This window comes from Vanellus vanellus (genome assembly GCF_965231255.1).
Source record: "Vanellus vanellus genome assembly, chromosome: 8".
NCBI classification, from domain to species: domain Eukaryota; kingdom Metazoa; phylum Chordata; class Aves; order Charadriiformes; family Charadriidae; genus Vanellus; species Vanellus vanellus.
In genome coordinates, this window is record NC_138913.1 from 6,304,420 (window position 1) to 6,323,523 (window position 19,104).

A 19,104-nucleotide genomic window follows, 5' to 3' on the forward strand; every position below is an offset into this window, starting at 1 on the left:
GACCTTATCGTGGCCTTTCAGTACCTAAAGGAGCTACAGGAGAGCTGGGGAGGGACTTTTTACAAAGGCATGTAGTTATCGGATGAGGGAGAATAGCTTTGAGCTGAAAGAGGGCAGATTTAGATATCGGGCAGAAATTTTTCCCTGTGAGGGTGGTGAGCCCCTGGCCCAGGTTGCCCCGAGAAGCTGTGGCTGCCCCATCCCTGGAGGTGTTCAAGGCCAGGTTGGACGGGGCTTGGAGCAACCTGGGCTGGGGGGGGTGTCCCTGCCCGGGGCGGGGGGGTGAAACTAGATGATTTTTAAGGTCTCTTCCAACGCTAACCATGCTAGGATTCTATGATTCCACGTGACAAATGAAGTTTAGGATGGTCTTGTCCATGTTTTTCACTTTATTTGCTAAAGAATAGGAAAAAATACTGTTGGATGAAGAGCAGGGTAGATTTAATTCCCGGCACCTTAACCCTGGCGCCTAGCTTCCAGTATTTTTCTTCCGGCTAACAGCTCTGGGAATGGAATACCCGTGGTCCCGCCGTTTCTTGCCGGGTTTTCCCTGCGCGGCTGCAGCGCGGCCGCTCTCCGCTAGCGGTCTCTCCACGCACGTCTCATCCCCGCGGGTCCGCACCGCCCCCGCGGCAGCGGCCGCCGCGGTGCGATTTCGGTAGGGATGAGCTGGCGCCCGGTGGCTTCTGTGTGTTTGGGAAAAAGACAAAGCAAAGTGAGGAAAATATCCTGCCTGCCTATTTCCCTTTGATGCAGGACAGGCTGCGAGGGGTGCTTTTTATTTCTTTCTTTTGTTTTGCCATCCTGCCGTAGGCTGTCCCTCGTTCTATTAAGTAGACTAAAATTTAAACCTGTAATGAGTCGGAGTAAAAAGCTGCTCGTTTTCATTTCAGCATTCACAAGTGGAAATCAGGTGCTGTTAAACACATATTTACGAGTCCGTGAACGTCAGTTAATGCTTTTGGAAACCCAGCCGCAAGCAGAGAATGCCGTGATGGCTCTGATGTTTTTGCAGTTACTGAAAACGTCAGGAAAGACACGAGACTGATTTTTCCCATTTACTGCAGCTGTGCTGGTGGCTTTGATGAGATGTTCAATTCCACCTCTTGAGTAACTCTGTCCACCACATTTCTTGCTCTGTCTTTCCTTAAAGAGGTACCAGTATGATCATTTGTCTTCGGCTCGAAAACACTGCCTTAATTTTTCTCCCTTGACGCTATATTTTGAACAGTCCGGCTGTTTGCATTTGAATAAAGCACTCTGGTTTGTTTTTCAAGCGCGGGTGGGTGTAATTCTGCCTCTCCTCCTCTCCGCACCCTCCTTCCCCTCCGACTCTCTCGATGAACTGGCAGAAGTTGGGGCTCCCCGCTCGCTCCTCCCATGCGTTATGGGGCTGGAGGCAGCTCTAACCCCTCCCAGGGAGGGAGCTGGGCAGAGGCAGCCGAGCGCCTGCAGCAGCGCCTGACCAGGGACCTCGTCCGTCCTACCAAACCCCTGTCCCTCCTGCTCGCAGCCCGCAGAAGGTCCCAGCAGCCGGGATCCACGGCAGGGAGCTCGCCGGCCGGCTTTGCTGAACCCCCGCGGGCGCGTTCTCCTCTCCACCTTGCTCCACCAAGGGATCGACATGGTGGCCACCTGCCTGCACCTGGCCGGATTTGTCTGCAGTTTTATAGGGTGGATCGGGGTGGTTGTGGCAACGGCCACCAACGACTGGGTGGTGACTTGTGGCTACACCATTACCACCTGCAGGAAAATGGATGAGCTGGGATCCAAGGGGCTGTGGGCAGACTGTGTCATGGCGACAGGTCTCTATCACTGCAAGCCCCTCGTGGACATCCTCATTCTGCCAGGTACGTGGGCCCCCGGCCGCCCCCTTCCCAATGGAGGTGAGGAGCCAAGCCTTGCTCCGAGCGGGGCAGGTCCTGCTGCGGCATGAATTGATGGCGGCGCTCCTTCAACTTCATCAGCGCAGGAGATGGTCCATGAAAAACGCTAAAGAATGTGAATGATAGCTTTTAACGTGATTCTCATTAAATCATACCTGGTTTTAATCGTACCCAGGTATCATGTGTGGCTGTTAAAGTCCAGTTAATGTTTAATCATTGCTCTTAGCAAATGCTCGCTGTCCTTTCACATCTCGTGTTGAGATCACATTGCAAAACACGTGTAGTATATTGAGGTATAATAGAGTATTTCAAGTTTTGCTTTGAGACAAGGATGGACTATTACAAATATTAAGGTTTTATTCCTTACAATGATTTTGAGTATAATGAATCTTTCAGCATCTATTATTAATGCTGCTATGGCTTTTAATCTTTTGGAAGATCATCATTAGTCTTGATGGTCTTGTGCTTCCCACATGCTCTAAGGCAAGACAGAACTTTTACACGGCAAACAGATGTAACTACATTTAACTTGCCTTGATATTTTCTAATTATATAGTAATTTTCACCTGGTTTACTGTAAAGCAAAAATTAAGCAAGGTGTTTTGTCAGTATTAATACATCTTTTGAGCTAATTAAACCTGCCACGGTCTTGTGTGGTCTTGTCCCTGTAAGTTTAGTTAACGATCTTACCTGTTTCAATCGCTGTTAACTCTGCAGCGCTTCTTTGTTCTGCTGTGGTTCAGACTGCACCTCCTCTACCATGTCAGAGGTGCCTCTGCCAAAGCTGACAAGGTAGAAATAACCATTCCTTGTAGTTTTCTTTCGTGTTTCCTTATTTCTTTATTTAAAAACTGTTGTGAAAATAATTTCACAAGAGGTCAGAAAGATTATTCCCGAGTTTCTCTCTGTTACAGAGCCCTGGTCTGTACCCCACAGTGCTCAGCAATATTGAACCTCTCGGACTAGCTCCTATTCCCCCTTTCTCTGTGTGTGTATACTTCTATTTTAGTAGATTTGCTTTCCTTATTGCTATTTTGTTCAATAAGATCCGGCACAGAAGACAGAGAAAAGACTTGCCCTGAAGGAACATTATTGGATGAAGTTTAATGAATAGGTAAATCGGTCTTTCAGCAGCAGAAAGCAATGCTTCTCTCCAGCAGAAACAAATCACAAAAGACGATGCTTCTGCTCGTAACTTATTTGATACCCACAACTGTCCATAAGAGGGAAATTTATCCTGGTGTGCCAGATAACCGAAATGTATTTAGAGTCTTTCATTGCCTGAGCCGAGTCTTTAAAATAAACGTGTTTGTATTCTCCTTTAATCTGGACTGATTGCACAGAAACCACACTGGGCACTGCCATCTCCTCTGTTTAGGGTCTCATTTTTTGCCTTGAACTCCTTAGGTAACGTTTTTCTTAAGTTTCCTCTTGAAAAATCGAGCAAATATTCAATATACACAGAGTCTGTGTTTCCGGGAACAGTAAAGTCCTCATTCCTGGTGCCTTATCTGTATGTCAGTGGGACTTGCTTGAGGCCCTTTTTTGCTGATATTGTTTGAGGCATCACAAATCTCCGTGTCTGCATGTGGCAGCTTCCTTTTGTTAATAAGAGGGGAAAGAGAGGCAGCATATTCCCTCTGCTGAAACTGTCCCAAGAGCTGGTGGAGGCTCACTAGGCAAGGGAGCAAATCTGACACTTGTTCTTTTTCCTTTGCATGCAAGTAATGACCTGGATTTATTTATTTATGTATAGATTTTATATATCATATCTAAATATTATATACAATACAGAAAATTAAATTACATATACATAACATGTATTAAGATATGTAATTTTTCGCACATTTTTATACGGAGAGCCTAACTGAGTGGTAGAAATGTCACATCCCTGCCCAGCACCCCCACAGTCCCCGTCCCTGTCCTTCCTCGCTGCCTTGTGTCAGGCTGCTGGTGCCGCACAGGGGCAGGCGGGAGAGGGGTGGAACCTGATGAAATGCCAGGGATGTCCGTAGGGACCCAGCGGAATAACGTGGCCCATGGTTACAGCTACTCAAGCAGCTCTGCAAGGTGCAGTCATTTCTTCTCCCCAAGGAAGAGCTGTGCCAGCGGTCACCTCGAGCCACGGGGCTCCTCTGAAACCCCGCTAGCAGGCCGGACTCCTGAGGTGCAGCATCGGGACGTGGCTGGGACTGCTGAGCAACCCTCCTCCTCCCAGGTCAACAGTCCTCAGATCCTCAGGGCAGCTGGTGATGGTGGTGGTATCTCACGGACCTGCATGTTTCAGGAATGGGTCTCCAACTATTCAGCCCTCTGGATGACTGTGGACCTCCTCTGCTCACAGCAAGCTGCTCTTTAAGGCTTTAAATTCTTGTTATTTATTCAAAGCTCCCTCTATGAGAACATATAGGAAACTCCTTCCTAGCTGTTTCTCCTACTTTCCCTTCCCATATTTCCCAGCTCCATGATTTCTCAGTGTCTTGCTGGGAAGAGCTCATGTTTTCCAGGCAGTGCTGATTGTTGGTTGGAAATTTTTGAGCATGCACAACCTGTGTTCACACACTACCCGCTGTACTGCAGTCTCCCTGTCTTAATTGTTTACACAAAGGATTGAACATGTCTCCCATACTCCATGGAAGTGTTGGGAGCTAATCAAACAGGAGCCTTTTGTCCAAAGGTTCTCAAAAGGGACTCCTCAGCACAAGAAGAACGTGGACGTGTTGGAGCAGGTTCAGAGGAGGCCATGAAGATGCTAAGAGGGCTGGAACACCTCTGCTGTGAGGACAGGCTGAGAGAGTTGGGCCTGGAGAAGAGAAGGCTCCAGGGACACCTTATTGCAACTTTCCAGTATCTGAAGGGGCCCTACAGGAGTGCTGGAGAGGGACTTTTTACAAGAGCATGTAGTGATAGGATGAGGGGGAATGGCTTTGAACTGGAAGAGGGCAGATTTAGATAAGATATCGGGCAGAAATTTTTCCCTGTGAGGGTGGTGAGCTCCTGGCGCAGGTTGCCCCGAGAAGCTGTGGCTGCCCCATCCCTGGAGGTGTTCAAGGCCAGGTTGGACGGGGCTTGGAGCAACCTGGGCTGGGGGGAGGTGTCCCTGCCCATGGCAGGGGTGCTGGAACGAGATGATCTTCAAGGTCCCTTCCAAGCCAAAACATTCTATGATTCTCTTGTGCCGAATAATCAAAATCCTCTTTCCTTGCCTTGCCAACAGGGTACGTCCAGGCATGTCGAGCACTGATGATCGCCGCCTCTGTCCTGGGTCTTCCCGCTATCTTCTTGCTGATAACGGTCTTACCCTGCATCCGGATGGGCCACGAGCCTGGAGCTGCCAAGTACCGGCGGTCCCAGCTGGGAGGGATCCTCATCATCCTCCTGGGTAAGGCGCCTACCACGTGTGGAGAGCCAGAGGTCTTCCTCTGCTCCAGGGTGGCCCGGTGCAAGCTGGTTGAGCACATTCACCTGAAAGGATGGTTGCCCAGGCTGGACTGACCCTGAAGCTCTCCAGCGCCACTGCAGTCCATGGGGTGAACAAAAAGCACATACAGGAGAGGAAAGACAAAGACAGGAGGCAGGACAAAGAGGGGAGGGCTGAGAAACCCTACTGTGCGTTGTCTTGTAGAGTCCTTGGGGATGGTCACTGCCTATTTCTGCGGGAGGGTGATAGTGGTCGCACACAGGCAGCTGGTTTTGCTGGTTTGCTGTGGAAGTGGTTCTATTTTTGGAAAAGGGTCAAACTCCCAAGCTGCTTACAGCGATAACCTCCACATTTCCCTGGGCATCGCAGATGCAGCCAGGTCAAAGTACGCTGAGGTGTGTGAGAGGGGAACCCCGTGGCTGAGGGGGTTCTGGTGCTGTGGGGACAGCAGGGGAGTGAGCAAGGAGGTGGCACGGACCTGGGAAGACGGGTGGCACATCCCCTGTGCCTCCCAACCCCCTCTGCCCAGCCTTGCCCTTGGCCTCCAAGTTCCCCTGGGAATTTCTTCCCATCCTCCGTGCCTGCGGAGGAGATTGTTTTGAGCAGCGCAGACTGTGGAGCTCATTGTCCCCGATGCAACACCTGCATGTTCTTGAAGCCTCGTCATCTCAGCAACAGGCTGCGGTGCCTTGTTTTTACCCGTCTGCGGGGCAGAGGAGGAGGGGTGAGGGAAAGTGGCCTCTTTGTGTGGCTCTGCTGGTCGCTGGCAGCCCGCGCTGACATCATGCCCGTCTTCTTTCTTCTTCATCTCCTTATTTTTTTTTCAAGTGGGCACAGGGTATAGCTGCACGCTCGGAGGGGCTGTCCTCTGGATGCTCCTTCCTTGCAAGCGGTCCCTCCTCCGCTGCCTTGGTAGGAAGCAGATAGTAAAGTCAGTACATCCCAAATCCGAGCGACTGAGACCAAGGGGCCCTTTTAGCATCTGTGGGGTTTAAGGGCGCATTGCCACAGCTGGAAATCCTAAAATAAAAGTTATAGGGCCTGTTTAGGACATCCTGATCATGAACAGCCACGTTAGCTGTTGTAATGTGGCCTTCATCCCTGTCCCAAAACCTTAAGTCACGTGTGCGGGCTTGGCAAAGTGAAAGAAAACCTGGGTTTTTTTTTCTGCCTGTGAATGAAATTTTAGTGCCGGAGGAGTCTGCTGTGCCGGATTTCCCCTGCCGGGGATGGGGGAGGCCCAGCGGAGCTGCACTTTGTCACAAACAAACACGAGTTTTTGGTTCCAGTTGAGGAGAACGGTGCTGTAGATCAGCCCCGTTTGCATGGCTGCGGTCGTGGAGGCGAGAGTATCGCCCCAAAACCTGTGCTGCCGAAGGGCAGCAGATATTACAGGACCAGACCACGCGGCAAACAAATTGCAGTGACAATATTGGGTAATGCTGCATTAGAATAAGTGAAATCCCGTATCTTGCAGCGTTGCACCAGGGGTTTGGGGTCTCGTGTGCCACTGTCCCATCCTGGTCTCGCTGCGCGGTGACACCAGGGAGGAGAACAGATGTAAGAGGATGGAGGAGAGGGGCTGTGGTGCCCCATAAGCCGCGCTCCTCTCTGCCTCAGAGCATGGTTTTCCCACTGAGTAGATCCTGTGAGGAAAGGAAATGTGTATTTACACAGACATTGGCAGGCGAACGCTCTTTGAGTTGGATTTGGACTTCTTACTCATTTTTGCCCCTGTGACTTTTGAAGCATCTGCAGGTGAAGTGGTTTGCTGATGTCGCTGATGTCCTGGATGATCTGGGCTGGGAACAGCAGCCCGGTCACAATGTTTTAGTCACAATCACAATAATGCTCTTTTTGTCCGATCACAAATGGAGAATAAGCTCATTTTGCTCTTAAGTGTGTTCTTTTTTTAAAAAAAAAACCCAAACAACAAAAACCAACAAACCAATCCACATTTATTTTTCAAATGCCAAATTTTTCTGGGCTGCTCAGCAAGACAGTCCCTTCGGAAGAAGAATAATGTACAGAGCTTGGGACTTTGACATTATTTAAGCTGATTAATGATCTGTTATTTGCAAAATGAGGTGTTACCATCCCAGAGCATTTAATAAGCATGAATCAGGCCTCGAAAATCACAATACTGATGTAAAATTAATTATATTCTAGAAGTAATATGCCCTGGACTGTTCTTATTTACCCTCTGGCCACTGAACTCTCATTCGTGGTTTTCCCCAGCCGCATGGGTTCCAGCTTTTTCCTCTAAGTGGAAACCAACTCCCAGAGCCCCGGTAAGAAGAAAACAACCCCCCAGATGCTCACTAACATAGCAGAAACAGAGAGCTGAGATGTGATGGGGGAGATGGCCTCACGGCCAAACATCACTTGTTGCTCGGGGAAGGGATGGCAGTTTGTCACTGGGATTTATTAAAAAAGGAAAACAGGGGCTGAAACAGTGTGAGGGGAAAAAAAAAAACAAACCAACAAACCAACAGCCATAAAACAACAAAAAAAGAAAAAGTTGAAAACTTGCCAGGAAAACAATGGGCTCAGATATTCCATTGATTTTTCTGTCCGCTGATAATAGCGGGCTGCAGAGTGCAACCTGTAAGCACACCCTCCTATCCTGCCCGCTGATGTATTTATGTCTTTGCTCGATCCTATCTGCCCGAGAGAATTGATTTATTGCCGAAAACAACCGTCAGCAGAGGTTTGCTCTGAGCCAGTATGAAAACATTTCATACGATAGCGTTGATGGAAAAACCCTGGCCCACCCTGTGCTGTTGATACTAATTCGGGGGACCCCGTGCTGGTAACCAAGCGGGCGTTTTCCTAATGGAGGTGAGGGACTTGAAACACTGGAAAACACAGATGAAAAATACATTAGTTATTGGCAATTGCTACTGCAAGGTGGTCGTATTAGCTATTGTATACTAAATAAAGGATATTAATATTTTTTTCTGGACACTGCATGAGATTTGCTTGTAAAACCATAGATATCAAGAGAAAAAGATTGACTTGAACGTAGAAAAAAAAAAAATAATCATGGCTATCTATTATTTCAACCAAATGCTTTGAAAGAGAAATCTGTGTGACTTTGAGTCAGCAACTCAGAATGATTAAATTTAGCTGTGAAAGGGCAGGATTCTTTCTTCTGCGGAAAGCCTTTAAGTTACTGTTCAGGAATTTGGCAGGGACTCGCTGTCCCTTGAGTTGGTGTAACCCGGCTCTGTCTCCCCCACCTCCCCGAGCACCTTCTGTGCTTCTTGTCCGTGGGTACTTCCCTCTGACTGACATACGCCTGTAAGGTAGAATATTAAGAGTATGCGCCCAAAGGATTGAGCCATGGCAAGTCCGTCGTCAAAAAGGAGTTAGGCGCGCTGGGAGCCCGGGATGTCTCCCTGTGGACTCACAGCGATCTGATGGAGCGAGGACAGCCATACCATCTGTTAACGAGAGGATTTTTGCAGGTAGAGGCAGTGGCTTTTACAGGACTTGCCTGCAAAAAGCAGGCAAGCTTTCCAGTGTCTGCGTGCCCCCAAACATGCCTGTTTTTCCAGCTAGCGTAATCGGTCTAATAGAAAATATTCCTCCTGTTTGCTGACTTTCTTTTACTTTTCTGCCAGTCTATAACGCCTACAGCAGCTCTACTGCCTGAAGACTTTCATATTTAGGGAGAGGCAAAGAGTCTCTCGGCATCAGCACAATAGAAAAGGGGTAATAATTTCGATTCAAAGAGTTTGTCCTTGTAGGCAGCTCTTTCAGCCCTTGAAACTTGCCCTAAAATGCCGTTTCCAGTCCCTTTGAGCTTCTTGGCAAATCAACTCGTCCTCAGCCTTTCCCCGTGATACGGCTAGACCAAAATTTGAGTTCACCGAGAAATACTGCGATTGCAGAACGCCCTTTTCGCATCCTCCCAGAGGATTTACAGCCCAATCTAATCTACGCGGAGCGATGAAATCCAGTCCTGTTTCGGGGGCGTTCCTCTCGCTGGGCGACGGGGTCACTGGTGACTGACGGCAGCTGGTAGCCTCCGAAGACAGAGAGGTCAAACGAACCCGTGCAAAGCCCTTGGCTTGTGTTCCACAGCTTTCTAGTATTGTCAGCACTAAAATAAGGTGGTTTTACATGTAGTTCAGCCACGCGCACAAGGGATGCTATTGTGTGGGTGGCCCTGAGAGCTCTTCTCACCCCAGCGCAAGTGTTTTCGTCGGTCCTGTGTTGAGGGGGAGGGTCTGGATAGATAAGGCTCTTATAGTCTATGGACATAAATATATATATATATATATATTTACTGCTGACAGAAAAAGAAAAGATGATTGTGTCTTTTCGGACAACAAAGGAGCTTTTTTTTCTGGAGCCCATTAGAATGCTTTGCGTATTCCCAACTGATACATTTTTGTTTTAAATCTCATGAGCTGTTTGCAGGACGGATCCACAGGCAGGAGAAACGCTGTTCTCCCTTCCCTGCTTTCTCCAAAAATGTCTTCCAAAGCCGCAGGGTCCTCGCTTTGAGGAGGCCCACAATTATTACTGGCTTTATTAGCATCCTTCAAATGTTCTTCTCTTTTCCATAAGAAAATATTTTCTCTCACAATAACTGCAGCTATTGGGGATGGGTTTTCTGCTGTACCGGCCAGGAGCTACGGTTTGTTCTCCTCTTTAACCAAACAATTTTATTTTTAATCTCACCCCCTTTTTTTTTCCCCCTCTTGCAACCTTAACTTTTTGACACTGCCTCCGGATACCTTTTAACGCGGTCGGTGGAGATCTGTAACGCTGCCACGGTCCTGTTATTGTTTTGCTCTGATTCTCTGATAGCCACAAGGATGGACTCCTGCACAGCTTGTCCCGGGGGCAAGTCAATATTGACGGATTCATTCTTCTCAGATGTACAGGCCATAAAGGAGTGTTGTTTTAGGACCCGCTCCTGTGAGGTGATTAACACCATCAACTCCCGTTGCCCTCTGTGCACGTGGGGACTTTGCAGGACGGAGGTAGGACCCTTAGTGAGGGTAGGGAGTGTGATGCTGTGTAGCGCAAGGATAACGCGGGGCACGTGTTTCATCCCTGCTCGGAGCAAACCACGCGTGTGGGCTGCACACCGAAAACGTCGTGATCTCTAGCCTGGCTGCCTGAAAAATGCTGCATTTGAACCCGCTTTACCATCCTGAGGGTGTCTACTTCACGTGTCACCTGCCTAGCAGTCCTCACAGCACCACCGCCGCAGCCTTCCTGCTTTTCGTGGAGAAAAACGATGGGATTTCAAGCAAAAGTTGGTCCTTGGTCATTTTTTGACCCACGGGAGACTCTAAGTAAAATACTGTTTTCCCTTCTTATGAGGTCCCATTTCTGTTCAATTCAATAGGTTTCTGGAGAGCCTTGCTGGGTTTGTCCCCATCACTTGATGTAGAGAAATTTTCCACAGGGAAGTGGAATCTGCTTTCCAGAGTTGTGAGACGTTTCCTTCTCCACAAAAACCCCCACCCAGCAATGCTGTACTGCTGCTTATTTTGTCCCTGCTCATTTTCTGCTTGTATTTTATAAACCCTGCTCTGTCTTGCTAAGTGCCGGGATATCTCGTTATGGTTTATGTGACCATTCACCAGAGCAACTGCAGTGATGCTGGTTGACACAGGATGAGGACGTGAGTTCATGCAGAAATAGTGATTTAAACCAGTTGACTTTAGGCCACTGATTTTACCACCTCACCAACGCATATGGCCTTTGTGGTCTTGCTTCATATCGAATTTATTCCTAATTCTGCAGCTCTCCAGAGCAATTTCAGGGACGACTTTCATTCTTCCCCCCTAAGATATTTCTAGGGAACAAATCTGTTTCCCTTGTAATAAATATATCAGATTGTGTCAAGCGGCGGTTGTTTTTTCTTTTTGTGTGTTGGTGCCTCAGAGACATGGCTGTTCGCTCTTGATGTCTCTCCCCACAAGGCTCCCAGGCCGCCTCATGCTTGGAGATCTCTTGGACCAAGCCCTGATGCTGATGCTCCTGGGTCCCACCGTGGGACCACAAGGGAGTAGGGTTGGGTTCTCTCCCTGTCCCCTGTCCTGCAGAGCCTTCCCTCCCCTTTGGCAAGCCGTGTGTCCCCGTGGTGGGGTTACATGCTGGAGTTACCTTTCCTTTCCATCTCTCCCCAGCCATGTGTGGTGTCGTTGCGACGATCTGGTTTCCCGTATGCGCCCACCGTGAGACCACCATTATGAGCTTCGGCTACTCCCTGTACACGGGCTGGATCGGCTCTGCCCTCTGCCTCTTCGGTGGCTGTGTCATCGTCTGCTGCTCGGGGGATGCCCAGACGTTTGGTGAAAACCGTTTCTACTACGCCTCGGGATCCAGCTCCCCTACCCACGCGAAGAGCGCTCACGTGTAAGCGTCATGGGGATGTCCCACGGCTGCCGTCGGATGCTCTGGCTGGTGGGTTTGTGTGCCCTGGGTTTGCTTCTGCTGACACACACCGCTGTCAGGCTCCCGGGGGAAGATTTAGAAAAGCAGCACAAATGTCTGGTAGTTTGAAGCGTTACTGTCTCCATCTCCCCCCCCCCCCCTTTTTCTAGAAAGAAAGCTCCAGCCAACCCTACCTCTTGGTCGTCCCCAATTTGTCCTCACCGCCTGCCCCATCTTCTTGCAGCCAGGATGACTCAGGCGGTTTGGGGTTGTCATGTGGGTTTTAGGGTTTTTATTTCATTTTCTAGCTCCCCTGCTTATAGGAGAGTTTAAAGCAATAAAACACAAATGAGAGAGACACTTTCCCGTTGTTAGAAGGACTCTGGCAGCTTCTCCCACCACGTCACTATTTGCTTTCCCCTGTTCAAGGTCACCACTTTGGCACAGTTTGGGCGAGAGGGTAGGGAGGAAGGCTGTACTCTCCAACCGGGCAAATGTTTCTCTTTTGGAACAAGAGTAGGGGAATTTTTTCTGCCTTTCTCTGTAAATACTTTTGTATGAGTTTGATCATTTTAGTAACAGTATTTCCCCCCCCCCCAGTCATCAGTATGAAGGAAACGGAACCCAAAGGTCCTAATTGCATGGTCGATAACAGTGCCTTTTTATATAGTTTTAAATGACTTTGGGGGCTCTAATCCCCACACTCTTGTTTGTTTCTTTTTTGCCTTTGTACAGATCAGTTACTAAAAACGTATTTTTACATTTTTTTAAACTCCTTCCTTTCTTCCTCTGAATTTGTGTTCTGTCTTGCCTCATTAAAGTAGCACATTTTAACACGCAGTATAATGTACCTGTTACAATACAATTCTGGTGAATACTGATGATGCCTTTGTACTTCCAGTGAAATACTGTACAATAAATAACAGAGTACCTGCAACCACTGGCTTCTTTTTTTCCTTCCTTCCTGTGTGTTTCCATAGCTAGCTTTTCCATGACAGGGTTTTCCCAATGATTTTGAAGACACTTTTAACTTTTTTTTTTTTTTAAATAGCAGTTCAGGGTGAGATATTCTGCTCTGCTGTTGAATTAAGTGGGCCTTTCGTTTTTTTTTTTTTTTTTTTTTTTTGAATATTTAAAATATGAGTAATCTTCCTGCATGGTACTGACTGCTGTCTTATCCATTCGTTCTTTCAGTGTTCCCGACAGCAGCTCACACCAGTGGTACTGACTCGTGGTACTCTTTGCATCAGGGAGACTTAGAAGCCCACTGAGGTGGGGGAGACACACCGCCAGCACCGCTTGGGCGTGCTGAGGTTGAGAAGTCGCGTTGCTGGAAGTGCTTTCAACTAAGATAAGAGTCTGATCTGGGGTCATCGCTCTCTTTGATTAAAACCGTGTAGGATCAAGATCTGACTCTGTCCTTACCAGAGGCTGTAGCAATTTAATTACGTTGATACAAAACTCCATCTGTTCCCGGAGATGTTAACTCAGTTCAAACCATTTGTGTAAGCCAGGCTTCAGGGGCAGGAAAAGGAGAATAGCCGATGTTCAGACATGGACAAGGGGGAGAGACCAGGTGTTGGGTGTAAGAGGAGAGGGGATTGAGCAAGCAGAGGAGAGGACCAATCAAATTTTTGGGGTGATGGAGAAGAATTCAAAAACAAGGCTGCTAGTCAAGCCTCGGTGGATTAGGGACTGTCCTATCATCTTGGTCTACTTCAAGTTGGAGAGCCCAAACTGGATGACACAGCCAGTGTCAGTGGGCAAGGATGCTGCAGCTCCCACACCTTGCCTCCTCCATGTGGGAAGCCAAGGTGGGGGAACACTTAAAAGGAGTGAATAAGGAGGCTCCAGGAGGGGCTGGTCATGTCCTGGGCTGCCCGTGCAGCACCCTCCAGCTCCGACACTCCACCCCAGTGTCTGCCTTTAAGACCGAGCAGTCCTGAACGCGTCTCTGTTGTGCAGGCTCTGCATTGCTGCCATCCCATACAATGCACCCGAGGCGGGCAGCGGCGCGGGGCTGGCGGCAGGACACTTGTGCCCATTACATCACGGGCAGGGCACAGGCAGTTGTTGTATGCGCCCGAGAGACGCTACAAGTGCTGCCATTGATGCGCGGGTGCCACGGGCGAAGGGGTGGCGCACAGACGTGCCAGCTTGTGCAGGCTGCCCGGGGATTGTGGATTGTGCCCCGCTGCCTGTGGCTTTAGCCGGTTAACCCCGGGGCTGATGGCGGTGTGGGAGACCTCAGAGCAGAAAGCTGCTGGAACCTTGCCCTCCAAACTACCCGGGAACAAACTGGGAGGGAAAAGCATAGGAAAACCTGCCTGAGGTCACAGAATCATAGAATGGTTTGGGTTGGAAGGGACCTTCAAGACCATCTCGTTCCAACCCCCCTGCCCTGGGCAGGGACATCTCCCACCAGCCCAGGTTGCTCCAAGCCCCGTCCAACCTGACCTTGAACACCTCCAGGGATGGGGCAGCCACAGCTTCTCTGGGCAACCTGGGCCAATGTCGCACCACCCTTAGAATAAAGAATTTCTTCCTAATATCTAATCTAAATCTCTCTTCTTTCAGTTTGAAGCCATTCCCCCTCATCCTGTCACTACACGCCCTTGTAAAAAGTCCCTCCCCAGCTCTCCTGTAGGCCCCCTTTAGTCACTGGAAGGCCACAATAAGGTCTCCCCAGAGCCTTCTCTTCTCCAGGCTGAACAACCCCAACTCTCTCTGCCTGAGGGGGTTTTTGGCAAAGCGTTGGTGTTGCTGGAGGGATGCAGGCAGTGGTGCAGTATCCAACAAGGAATGAGCACTGCCAGGCAGTGCTTATGGGTTTTTTGCTTCCCACACCCTTGGGCTGCAACTTGACATCTCCAGGCACGCGGGGCTGAGGACCCTCGGTGGGGGCTGGTGCTGGGGCTCTGCTCACCCTGCCCATGGTCACAGGTTACCGGCAGCCAATCCCAAATCCAACCCTTAAAAGGCTCTGGGCAAGCTGCTCAGAGGAAGGAAGACACTTTATTTCTGGGAAAAGAAGAAAAAACCAAACAAAGCAAAACAACTCTGGAGCAGCCGCGGGGAAAACGGACACTTGCAACCGTGGGGCGCGAGGAGACGGGGCCAAGAATGGGACGGGATATTAGTGCTGGCACCGCAGAGGGGAAGTATTTGAAGGAAGCACAAAGAACATTAAACTTTTCTGGTTTTTAAAGGATCAAAGCTGAAATACCTGCTTTGCGTGCCCCAAAAACACCCCGCTCCCCCGTGGGGATCCCCTGGGCTGGGTTGGCTGCAGCACTGTTGGCTCTTGAAGGCTTTTGGTGCTTGTTTGCTGACCCGAAGCCTCAAAATAGTCAAACATAATTCTCCATAATTTCCTTAAAGGAAAAACTGCTCCACACCATGTGCAGTATCAGCTTTGGCGTGGTGGGTATGAGCTCTGGTGGTCACCCCGGCGTGGAGGTGGTGGTCCCCAGTGCCCCAGTGGAGCCCTCCATGGCCCCACCAGGATCATCTATAGCTCCCCATCACGGGGAGCATGCCTGGCAGCCTCCCCGTTCCCCAAATAATAGGAATAACAGGAGGGAGGGGACACTGGTGGCCCTGAGCACCCCAAAGGGGAGAAGCTGTGGTGGCTCTCTGAGCGATGCCTGCCTTCCTACGGCCCCAGTGCCTGTGCAGGGGGTGACAGTGCTGTGACACCCCAGTTACCCTGGGGAAAGGGGGGTGCTGGCAGCACCACAAGCACATGGGAAGGCATCGGTGCTCCCTGGGGCTTCACGCTGCAATAGTCAACCTGTGGTCATTGGCTTTAGGTTTTTTTCTTTTTTTTTTATTGTGTAAATTGATAATAATTTTTTTCACAACAGTGCAAGTAAATACCAAAGTCAGCCCACTGAAACAGGTCCTCTACAAAGGAAATTTTGAAGCACTTAAGGCAAGGTTTGTTCATCTCTAGCTTCAATTTAGCATTGAAAAAATATCAGACCTTCAGCTACTGATTCACTTAGAATTTATATGGGAATTTTTTAATTTTTATTTTTATTTTTTGGTTTAGTCTTTCATTTAAAAGATTTACATTACTATGGAAACTGATACTAAGACACATTTGTCTCTGTCTTTCTTTAAAAATCCATTAGTTCCTGTTTGATTTTTAAATGTAAAGGCACACAATAAAGCTTTATGCATTTATTAAAATATACAGATTTTGGTAAATTTAGATTTTTTTTCTTAGTATCTTCATAATATATATATATTATATGTATAGTTGTCAACAACACAATCATTTGAAGATAAAAAACCACTCCATAACATATTTGCATAATTTTTGTCTTTCTCATGACACACTACAAGATCCCATTGTACAATGCACCAATGGGTTTTTTGGAAACCACAAAAAAAAAAAAAAAAGAACAAACTTCTTTTAACAAATACACCAATTTCATACCAGAACTGCAGAGAATTGTTACACCAGAAAGTACCATCTGCAAAAAAAAAGCAAGATATACATCAGAAAGACCAAACAAAACGGAGTGAAGATCATTTACAAGCTGGATTTACAACATCCCATGTCGTTCAGGGCGTGATTTCTCTGCCGCGTGGAGGATGCCGGCGTGCTGGGCCTCGTACAGAGTGGTCGTAACTGTGCAGAGTGAATTTGCGGAGGGACTGAGATCTTACAGAGTCGGTCTGGAAGGTTTGAGGTATTTACGCTCCGTCCGTATCATGCGTTGGGCCCCGCTCCACCTGTGTCCTCCTGATGGGCCAGGGTGTGAGAACCACCCCGGGGGAAAGGCTGGATTTTGGGGCTACAGCAAAACAAGCACCTGCACCTCCTCCCAGCATCCCAAACCACCAGCGATGCCCAGAGGTGATGGACACACCTCAACGTTTTGGCCTTTGCACCTTTTGCTTGTGCCCATTGACAACCCCAACGCCCACTACAAGGGAAAGCGCCCAAGCTCCCAAACGGAGGCAGGACCCACGTGTCCTTCAGGTGCTGCCTCTCAGAGTAGGGTAGGGGGACCCAGCTGCCTTCTCCTTACACACCAACCTTAGGTGGGATGTGGTGGGTTCAGAAGAACGGCACGGCTCCCACCCACCACCACAGCGAGGGCTGATGGCAGCCTCTCCGCACCAGATGGTGGCATCAAACACTGTTTTCCCGTTGGTCCTGGGGACATGGCGCTGCCGTTCTGCCCCGGCCCTTCCCCTGGAAGGGGAAGGAGGATGGGTGAATGGGAACAAGAGCAGCTGAAGGGCTTCACTTTGATGCATGGATCCAACGGAGCGGTTCCTACAGTTGCCAAAGAGCAAGGGATCAAGCCCTTGTCAAATTATGCGGCATAATTAGAGCGGACATGACGACAGACACTGGTACTGGTAGCTGCTCTTTAGCAAGAGATTAAGGCTGCAAAAGGAATAACAGGCTTCGATTCGATTGGGTACTTGGGCATGAGTTTGTGGTTCAGCAGATGCCTAAATACCGTGCAGAAGCAGGACGAAGACAACTACCTTGGATATGGTATAGTACAAGAGCTGGTAGGAAAATAGCATCAATCTTTCTCCCTGAAAATGTAAAGCCGGACCTGCGAGGTGCCATCTCTCTTGGGTACTTCTAAGGCATCGAGGACAAGAGCAGCCAAGCGGGAGTGAGAGGTGACCTTTGTGAGAAGTGCTCGGCACTGCCGGAAAGGTTTCCCGAGCTGGCCCATGAGCGGTGCACACACTGCAAACAGCTTTTTGGTGGGACACACTCGGGATTTCCGTTTGTAGAAGTGTGGTAGGGGTGGGCAGTGGGAGGGGATGCCAGAGTGAAGCTTATGGGTCCTTTTGCCAAATCCTCGCTCCCATCCTGAAGCCCTCGCAGAGGTCAAGCTTCCCTTGGCTTGCCCAGGGTGCTCCGGGTTAAGATCTGCAGCATCAGATGCTCTTCTCCACTGGGAAAAGGACTGTAGTTTGTGAATGTTTGGGACAGGAGCTGCAGGTGGGAAACTTTTGCAGCCATGGACATGGTGTCTCCCTCAAGCCCTTGGGCCCCGAGAGTGAAGGGGACAGGTCCAGGACCTTCTGCTCCCAGAAGCCTGCTTGCCCGCAAAGGGTGCCAGGCCAGCTCTGCGCTGTGTTTTGGGGGGCCAAGCCTCATCCAGCAAACCAAAGTGTTAACGGTTCCCAACATCACACATTGGAAGTCCTGCCTTATGCCCCCATCGATGTTAAATTGTCCCCTGGGATGCCAGCAACAGCCCCTGGTACTGGGGACTGGGCTGGGCTGCTCTGGGGGAGCCCCAGGGATGCATCCAGCCGCGGCCTTCAGCAGCTGGGAGGAGGATGGGTGTCGCTGTCTCACGGGGTGTTTCCTTGGTTATTATTTATTCAAAAAGATGTTCCTCCATTGCAGTGTTTTAAACCAGGCATGTTGGTGATGGGCTCCAGAACCGGACTTGCTGCTAATCGCTGACTCAGCAGTGCAGCTGCTGTCTGTGCTGGGGGAGATGGTGGCTGTGACCAAACCTCATCACCGCCGATGGTGCTGTGGGGACAATGGTGGCAGGGAACCTGGTGGCACTGCTGGGGGTCATGGCCATGCTCAGGCCATGCCAGAGGGTTTAACTGTGAGAAAAGTCCACCTGCTGATCACCTCTGCCCTGCGAGCCACCGGCTCTGTTTGGTTTCAAATTGAAATATGGACACTTATAGAACGAGCAGCATTTCAGTATTTTTTCATACAGCACCCACCAAGCCAGGGTCATAAAGAAAGAAAATGGTACACGGTGGGGATGGCAGCAGGGAGGGAGATTTCAGCAGCTGAATCCTCTCCGTTTGCCACACGTGGCCCAGCTCTGCCAAGATGTGGCAGATGATCCACAGATGTTGCTATTTTGCGGGGGCATGGACATGTCCCTGAAGCACTGAGGCCAGAGTGAGTGCTGTGAGGCAATTACAATGTAGTAATTTTTGTAAAAGACACAACATGGTGGAAACAGCGCCCAGCCTAAGACCAGCGATGCTCAGAGAAACTGTGTGTGGTTCTTGTTGACCATTTGCACAAGGTGGGTTGAGCCAAGAGCGGCTCACGGCCCTCCCTGTGACCAGAAATGGGACCAGGCTCCCAACCGCAGATTTGGGATGTTCGGCCGTGCTGGGATTTCAAGGTTTGATTGAGACACAGACTAATTTTGAATCCCAGTATTTGCAATGCTTCAATTTGGGGTGTGGGGACAGACATGGGGGTCACACTGCTGTGTGCACCGAGTCCCTCTGCACCAGAATGGGTCATGGAGATGCTGTGTGATGGGACCAACGTTCCTGGATCCACCTCTGAGCTACTCCCTTGGAAAGGGTTTCTCCATCTCCATTTCATACCTACCCACCCGTCTGTCCCTCTGGCTCAGCTAT

At 49.4% G+C, this 19,104-nt stretch overlaps 1 protein-coding gene across 1 annotated transcript; it reads left to right on the top strand.

Annotated features, from left to right (window-relative positions):
• Window positions 1-1,436: 1,436 nt before the first annotated feature.
• On the top strand, window positions 1,437-11,695 carry CLDN11 (claudin 11; the record flags this gene model as incomplete). The annotated part of the gene is made up of 3 exons (XM_082486917.1): window positions 1,437-1,850; window positions 5,104-5,268; window positions 11,463-11,695. Exons 1-3 carry the CDS (start codon window positions 1,625-1,627, stop codon window positions 11,693-11,695), a joined length of 624 nt encoding a protein of 207 aa, XP_082343043.1. The 5' UTR covers window positions 1,437-1,624.
• Window positions 11,696-19,104: the final 7,409 nt, after the last annotated feature.